Source organism: Oncorhynchus mykiss, chromosome 12 (assembly GCF_057628025.1).
Source record: "Oncorhynchus mykiss isolate SJ-2025 chromosome 12, ASM5762802v1, whole genome shotgun sequence".
Lineage (NCBI taxonomy): Eukaryota > Metazoa > Chordata > Actinopteri > Salmoniformes > Salmonidae > Oncorhynchus > Oncorhynchus mykiss.
Window position 1 is genome coordinate 65,907,629 of NC_143033.1, and position 8,826 is coordinate 65,916,454.

The 8,826-nt window shown below is 41.8% G+C and overlaps 1 protein-coding gene across 1 annotated transcript; it reads left to right on the forward strand.

Moving 5' to 3' along the window:
• The first annotated feature begins 5,604 nt into the window (after window positions 1–5,604).
• LOC149979256 (ferritin, middle subunit) lies at window positions 5,605–7,689 on the forward strand. The gene is made up of 4 exons (XM_090193011.1): window positions 5,605–6,096; window positions 6,406–6,552; window positions 6,775–6,900; window positions 7,350–7,689. Exons 1-4 carry the CDS (start codon window positions 5,995–5,997, stop codon window positions 7,503–7,505), a joined length of 531 nt encoding a protein of 176 aa, XP_090049137.1. The 5' UTR covers window positions 5,605–5,994; the 3' UTR covers window positions 7,506–7,689.
• Window positions 7,690–8,826: the final 1,137 nt, after the last annotated feature.

Here is an 8,826-nt window from a genome sequence, read left to right on the forward strand (position 1 = left end):
TTTCAAGACAACTGGGAAATCAAAAAAACTAAAACAAGGTCGAATCATGAAGTCAGTGATCTTCAGGTTAGCATCAAAATATGGGTGGTCTGTGACGCACAATCCAGCTATGCTTGGAAGATGCAAGTCTACACAGGGAAGCCGACCGGTGGGGGCCCATAGAAGAACCAGGGGATGGGGGTTGTGCTTGATGTGACAGATGATCTGAGGGGCAGGTACAATGTCACGTGTGACAATTTCCTCACCTCTTATGAACTCAGGCAGCAGCTCATGAAGAGGAAGATCACCGTTGTTGGCACAATTAGAAAGAACAAGCCTGAGCTCCACCTGCTATCCTTGCAATAAGGGGGAGATAGGCCTTCTCATAAAAGGTTGCCTTCACCCCCACTACCACTCTAAGAATGTGGTCCTCCTGAGCACACTGCAAAAAACGGCTGAGATCAGTGATCGTGAGAACAGGAAGCCAGAGGATGACTGCCTGCTGCCCCCTGGTCATTTTCCATAACATCATTGATGTGTCCTCATACATTGCCTTCGTAATACGGAACAAGATCAACCCTACCTGGATGCCTGATAAGCGGAACAAGAGGAGGGTGTTCCTGGAGCAGCTGGGAAAGGCACTTGTAACCCACACAATCAAAGAAGGGAGTGGCTCCCCCTCACAGCAGCCTTTGCAGAGCATGTGAAAGCTGTTCAGGGGGCTGAATCTTGTACTGATCCACCTGAGGCTGCAGCTGGGCCAGGCAAGAGGAGGTGATGCCAATTCTGCCCCCCAAAGAAGGACTGTAAAACAAATAGTATGTGCTGATTAAATTCAGTCTTTCTGCTGTGTGAAGAGGGAATACCCAGATATTCACAAAGTTTGTGACACATGACAGGTTGTTCCTTTGGCAGTGATTACAGCCTCAAGTCTTATTGGGTGTGACGCTACAAACTTTGCACAGCTGTATTTGGGGTGTTTCTCGAAATCTCTGCAGATCCTCTCAAGCTCTGTCAGGTTGGATGGGGAACGTCACTGCACAGCTATTTTCAGGTCTCCAGAGATGTTAGATTGGGTTCGGGTCTGGGCTCTGGCTTGGCCACTCAAGGACATTCAGATAATTGTCCCGAAGCCACTAATGCGTTGTCTTGGCTGTGTGCTTAGGGTTGTTGTCCTGTTGGAAGGTGAACCTTCACCCCAGGTTGAGGTCCTGAATGCTCTGGAGCAGGCATTCATCAAGGATCGCTCTGTACTTTGCTCCAGTAAGCTTTCCCTCGATCCTGACTAGTGTCCCAGTCCCTGCCGCTGAAAAACATCCTCACAGCATAATGTTGCCACCATCATCATGATTCACCGTAGGGATTGTGCCAGGTTTCCTCCAGACATGACACTTGCATTCAGGCCAAAGAGTTCAATCTTGGTTTCATCAGACCAGAGAATCTTATTTGTCATGGTCTAAGTGTCACACCCTGATCTGCTTCACCTGTTCTTGTGATTCTCTCCACCCCCTCCAGGTGTCAATTATTTTCCCCGGTGTATTTATCCCCGTGTTTCCCGTCTCTCTGTGTCAGTTCGCCTTGTCAAGTCAACCAGTGTGTTTAACTGTCAGGAGAATTTTCAATCCCAAATGATAATACCTAACAATCAATAAGCTTTGCCCAATCCCCGAGATTTGTAAGACCCTGGGTTTAATAATAATTAGGCAAAGACTCAGCTAATGCAAAAGGTCTGTACAGTTTATCCAGAGAATGTTCTGAAATCAAAATGCAAACACAGTCTTTATAACACCCACACAAACAAGTTCAAATCTTAAACTACGCCTTGCTCAGACAGTCAGTGTTTTTCCACTATACAGACACATTGTTTCTTTAATCTGCAACATGTTTCATAATTTTCTGCAAGCCTAACAGTTTCTCCCCTCCACGGGTGGAGACAGAATGTCCTGTAAGGAACACAGTAGTACAACTTGTCTGTGGTTAGCTTCTCTTATCATTTGTTTCCCACTTGCACCCTGCTTACATACTAAAAAAGAGCAAAAGGTCCTTGTTCTAATTCGGACTAAAATTACACCCATCATCAGATTATAGTTTTATGATTCTAATAAATTTCATACAATTATATGGTTTCAGGGTGGAATATTTTAATCATTACCTCTAAGCATATAATTCCCTTACCATTAACCCGTGTCCCTGCTTTTTCTTAGCTCTGTTTTGCTTGTCCTCACGGTTTTGACCCTTGCCTGCCCTGACTGTGAACCCGCCTGCCCTGACCATACTGCCTGCACTGACCTCGAGCCTGCCTGCCACTCTGTACCTCCTGGACTCTGACCTTGTTATGATCTTTTTGCCTGTCCATGACCAATATCTTGCCTGCCCCTTGGATACTAATACATATCAGAGACTAGAAAAATTTGCCTCCCGTGTCTGCATCTAGGTCTCGCCCTGTGCCCTTAAACTGAGAGTCCTTTAGGTGCCTTTTGGCAAACTCCAAGGCTAAAACTAAAACTAAAACTCAAAGGCTGTCAAGTGCCTTTTACTGAGAAGTTGCTTCTGTCTGGCCACTCTACCATAAAGGCTTGATTGATGGAGTGCTGCAGAGATGGTTGTCTTTCTGGAAGGTTCTCCCATCTATACAGAGGAACTAACCGCCTTAAAATTGATTTTGTTGTTGTTGTCAATATTCTGAACAAATATTGTAATCACTATTCTGCAACATATGCTTCAACAATTAATGTATTTGCTGTGCTGGACCTAAGGGATAATGTTAGCTTTATAATTGTTATGTCATGTTCAAAATCTAGAAAACCATGCCAGATTGCTAGCTAAATTAGCCCTGGAGCATTTAATATGGCTATAAAACAAAACAAAAATGTTTGGAGATGTGTATTACACATTTATGAATGATCTAATGTTAGCATTAAATAATCAAGGCCTTTAAACACTTGTTGGACAATAATTGTACAAATGAAATGCCTTTTATGGTGTCTGATGAAATTGGCCATATCCACTTAGTTGCATTTAATGAAAAAATAGGTTGTTCCTTTACATGGTGTTAATAGCTGATACTTTGGTGTGTCAAAATATAATCTTCACATTTGGTTTAAAAAAAAAAAATAATTAAGACAAATATTTGTAGAAAAAAGTTGATTGTCCCATCTGAGCTCTAAAACAGCAAAAATTATCTCTGCCCCATGGCAAAAAAATCCATAGCTTGTAGCTACACTAAATATGATATAACCAAAGATTGTTGTTATCCAGCATTTCTGGACATTACAGGTAAGCCTAATCAAAACACTGCAATAGACTCTACAACTAACCTGGTATTGGCAGTACTCTACCAGTTATCCTTAACATGTCCATGTTCAGTTGCAAGTGGTTCTAGAAATACCAGAGAAAATAGATAGTAAATAAAAATGTATTTCTGAGTTTTCTCTGGTGTTTGTGCATTTGCCTGTTGCCTTTTCTTTGTGCACTTGCCTGTTTCCTTTTCTTTGCAGGTTTTGCCTTACACAATCTAGTGCAGGAGTATTCAATTTACCCTACGAGGTCGGAGACATCTCCCTAAAAACGGGGACATTTCTGGGGACAGCTCCAGCCGGTGACAGGCCAACAAAAACGGGGACAGGCCACCAAAACCGGGGACGTCTGGTCACCCTACTTTAGTTGAGCTTACTAGTGCTTCGCCTGTCTACCGGAAGCTGTTGCTTTGCAACCTCTTGCTAGCTTGTTAGCCTAACAAATTACTAGCTAGACATCATACGATTTCGGATGTGTTGGTAAATTCAATCTGGAGTGCCAGAGTACGCTCTGGGCGTTCGTAAATTCAGAGCGTTGCCAGATTGTCCGTTTGTAAATTCAAAGAGTTTCGCATTTGGAGTGTTCAGAGCCCACACTGGACGCTCTGGCCGAGGAGTAGGGTTGATCCGAGCGTTTTGACCTCACAATGGCAATTAAGCACCCAAGCTAACTGGCTAACTTTGGCTAGCTTGCTAGCTACTTCCAGACACAAATGAGAGAACACCTCACTCTGACCATTTTACTCGCCCTAGCAGAGCTGGTTATGCTGTTTTCATGTTATCCAGAGCATTGGTGACTGTAACTGTGTTGCTGGCAACAATTTAATTATGCTTTTTTTTGCAGACGTTTACTGATACCGGTTACATTCAACGGGTGTTACAGTTGTAAAATGTATCAATTAATCTGCGCTTTGGCACACTCAGATGAGAGTGCTCTGAAATCGGAGTCGATAGCCAGAGTGAATTAACAATGTTCATTTAGAACGCACAATGACTATACCGCTTAGCTAAGCCTGATGTATTAATAGCCAACCAAATTTGTGTTTGGTAGCTAGCTAACATAATGGTACATACTGCTGCAATGATATGCTATGCGTTTCGTAAGGATCGCGTATCAAAGAAATTGTAACGTAACTTATTTGAAAATTCATTACATCGCTAAAAATTTGTCATAATTAGTTTTAGCACTGAAATTGTATCCGCTCTCGTCTCACTTCAGCACTATATTTTCTGCAATTTTCTTAAAATGTTATGAGGCCACACCTGTTTTCTGAAGAATTGCATTATGGGCCCTGAAAGCACGGAAATAATGTCCACTGCTTGAAAACTTCGTATTTTGGCTAATCTGGCATACTAACTATATCCATACTATGACCAGTAAACATACTATATACCCCACTTACATCACAAGTAGTATGGTTAGTGCGGTTAGTGTGAGTATTCGAACACAGCTCTAGTTCTTATGATTACCAATGATGTTGCAACTACATGGCGGTATTGAGCAATAACCCAGCACCCTGAAAGCACCCTGTCAACAGTTGTGGAAGATCAGGTCATGTGAACTGAAGTTGTTAGGACGGTACTTTATTACTGTTGTCTTTGATTTTCATTAGCTGTAAAAAGTTTTCCACTTCACAGTTTTAGCTTAATAACCTATGTATGGTTAGATGTATGTAGCTACTGATTTTGTGTAGTTATTTCTAGGCTAATGTAATCAACTTTGATATACCATTTGACAACAACAATATGTCATTTGAAACCGAAAGGTGTATCATCAAATACCATTTCTACAAAAGCCAGCCTTTCTTTCTCTGTCCACTACTGTATTCCCATACCTCATACTGAAAATTTTATATATTTTTAAATGTGATAAAACCTAAAGTTTTTCTTTTGACTGCATTCTGGAAAAGGTCAATAATTAAGCTTCATGTGCTATTGAAACATGTGCTCTTAGAGAATGAAACAGAAGTTTACAGACCTGTCTCAAAGTTCAATTCCTTATATATCCTAAATCAAATAGAGACAAAGACTGTTTCTCAATTAGCCTAATATTAGAATGAATGTTCCAATTCTTCCAATTTTATTCGAATGATATAACAAACACACACATTGTTCAACAATAACCGCTGTTGTTAGACCTGCACTGTAGCATTGCTTTTGGCTGATACTACTGCTTTAGATGTGGATGCATGTGACATTCCGGAAGCTTTGAAAAAAATATGTTAAGTTGTGCGTGTTGTTCACACGCGTACCTGCCCTATCATTGGCTAGAATGGTCCCACCTGATCTTGCCTGTCTTCATTCGTTGAGCGCATGTATTTCCATTGTTAGAGTGGTCACTCGGCTCTCTTGTCAATATAATAAATAATCTTTGCTTCTGGTCATGTGTATGAGTGGGCTTGTCTTTAAATGACCCGCCCAGTTCCTGCTGAAATTCTAAAGGTGATTGGCTACGCTTTGTGAGGGTGGATTTCACTGACGCATTCCGTTTGGAACAATAAATAGAGCGAACAAGGCTCCTTCCAGTTCACAAGTCTGAGAAGACGCATGAAGAAGTTCTTGCTTCAACAGTGATTGAACGGAACTCCTCTGCCTTCGTCCCGCATCATAAAACATTCCTGGTTGTTGACATAGCACTTACTTGAACTGTAATAGCAAAATAGTCGAAGAAATTTTATTTTTGTACCGTTCATTTAGATATAAAAGAAAATCTGCTAAAATGGAGTCTCAGATCCGCCAGAACTATCACCACGATTGCGAAGCTGCTATCAACCGGATGATCAACTTGGAGATGTTTGCCTCCTACACCTACACTTCAATGGTAAGGAGTTTACCAAGATGACCGTTTTGTTTAACCTATATTATTCCTGGGCCTAAATGCCTCTTTTTCAACTTTCTTTTTATTCTGTTGGCCTAGATAATTAATAGCTAAGAAACTCCGTGAAGGGTATCTATCTTTGACAGAACGCGTAACAACTCATTGACGGGTTAATTGGCAGGTTACCAAGTGGACTACAGACTAGACTGATTCATGCCTTTGTCATAAAGTTTAGTTGCCACAACAATTACATAATGCTCTGTCACGTTTGACTTTTTTCTTCTAACCACAATGTTTTGTTTGTCCACCCAGGCTTTCTATTTCTCCCGTGACGATGTGGCTCTGCCTGGCTTCGCGCATTTCTTCAAGGAGAACAGCGAAGAGGAGCGGGAGCACGCCGACAAGCTACTCTCCTTCCAGAACAAGCGAGGTGGACGCATTTTACTCCAGGACATCAAGGTGAGCGCCTGAGCATCGAAAAACACATTTAGATTGTAGACTGATAAATGTCTTTACTCCATGGAGTGTCCAGCGTTAAGTTGATATAGAGAACCTGGAGTATTGCTAAACATACTGCCTCTAACCACTGAACTGAGTGAGAAGTGTAACTGTTCACTTTATCCTGACCTTAACGTCTGCTAGTAGTCCCTAACCCTCCTGTGTTCACTCTGGCCTGTGTAGAAGCCAGAACGTGATGAGTGGGGCAATGGGCTGGAGGCCATGCAGTGTGCTCTGCAGCTGGAGAAGAATGTGAACCAGGCCCTGCTGGATCTGCACAAGATTGCCTCTGACAAGGTTGACCCCCATGTAAGTTATGGTGGAACCGCATGTATGTATCACATAGAATACAGGTACTGTCTCAGGAGATGATCAGGTTGTTGTAGCTCTGCTAATTAATGACATGATTGTGACCTGCTTCACATGCACACAATAGTCTACAGATGCGCACTATGACGTTAATGCAAAAAGTGCAGCAGGTTGTCTAGTGGTTGGAGCTTTGGGCCGGTAACAGGTTGCTGGTTTGAATCCCGGAGCTGAGAAGGTAAAACCTATTTTCCGCCCCTGAACAAGGCAGTTAACCCACTGTTCCACATTAGGATGCCAATGTAAAGTATTTAACTGACTTGCCTAGTTAAATAATGAACTGCAGACACCTCATTATATTCCCTTAGTCCATTACCACCAGGCTCTTGTGTGTTACTGTATCTACAATGGTCTGTATTCATTCTCTTGTCTGACCTGTTTTCCCTCTTTAGCTGTGTGACTTCCTGGAGACCCATTACCTGAATGAGCAGGTGGAGGCCATTAAGAAGCTGGGTGACCACATCACCAACCTCACCAAGATGGATGCTGTCAAAAACAAGATGGCAGAGTACCTGTTTGACAAGCACACCCTGGGAGGCCAGAGCTAAACCACTTCCATCCCCAGGCTACGGCCTCCAGCCTCAGACCAGGACTCCTGGCTTCTGAGATCCTACTGGCGTTGCATTTATAGGGAGGGGAGAGTGTTAAACTGGTGTCTTGATGTTTCTGTTGACAACACTACTTGTATTTGAGGCATGGCTTCTTGTAAAACAATTAAAAAATATCACTAAAGGTTGTTGCTGTTTTCTAAGTGTTGACCTGTAGTAATGGATGTATCAGTCTTCAGGTTCTTTGCTGTCTTACTGATCATCATACCAGTGATAAATAGTGTTAATTGTAGACCTACTAGTGGCTGAGGGGTCATGACAATAGAAGTTCAACATGAGGTTTATAAAGGATGTTACCTCTGACCACCGAGGGTGTCCTTTACTGTATCCAATAGTGCCATGTCAATTAAGCGACCAACTGTCAACACAAGCGCCATAGGATTGAAATTAATAACTACAGTTGATGTGGACCTTTACTCTGTGCGTCACAAGTTTATTAGACAGCCTAGAGGTCAATCAAACCTGTTAACCAGTTGTGATGGGAAGTTCGACTTTTACTGACACCTAATATGTAAGCATTATGTTTCAGCCCAATTGTTCTCCTACAGCAAATTATGAATTGTATGCTCCAAATAGTATGTCTTCAAGCCTCTCGTTCACCATAAGGGACTAATTGGAGTTGTCATATGGTTGCAGCGCTACTGGTAATTTACTGAAGACGGTCATTTTGGTAATTGACAGGCAAGCTCAACTTAAACTTTAACTGGAACAAATATTGGTACACATTGTTAGTGTCCATATGGTACATGAGTTCCTTTTGGATAGGCCACCTGGTTAAAGGGGAAAATGGCCTAATCAGCAATTGCATTTTTAATTGCTGCTATATTCTTTCCACAACTGCCACCAACATTTACAACAAAGTATTGAAGAGTATCTATCGCAACAGCTAATGGGGATCCTAATAAATTACCAAATTGGGATGATTTGGGCTGCAGAATGAAGGAAAAGCAGCCAAAAAGTGCTCAGCATATGTGGGAACTCCAATACTGTTAAAGCATTCCAGATGATGCTGGTTGAGAGAATGCCAATAGTGTGCAAAGTTTTCATTAAAGCAAAGCGTGGCTACTTTGAATCTAATATTGTAAATATATTTCGATGTGTTTAAAACTTTTTTGGTTACTTCAAGATTCCATGTGTTTTTTCAGTTTTGATGTCTTCACTATTACTATACATTGTGGAAAATAGTAAAAAGTTGAATGGGTAGGTTTGTCCAAACTTTTGATTGGTACTGTATATGCTTCAATAGTCTGTGCGGGGGGGG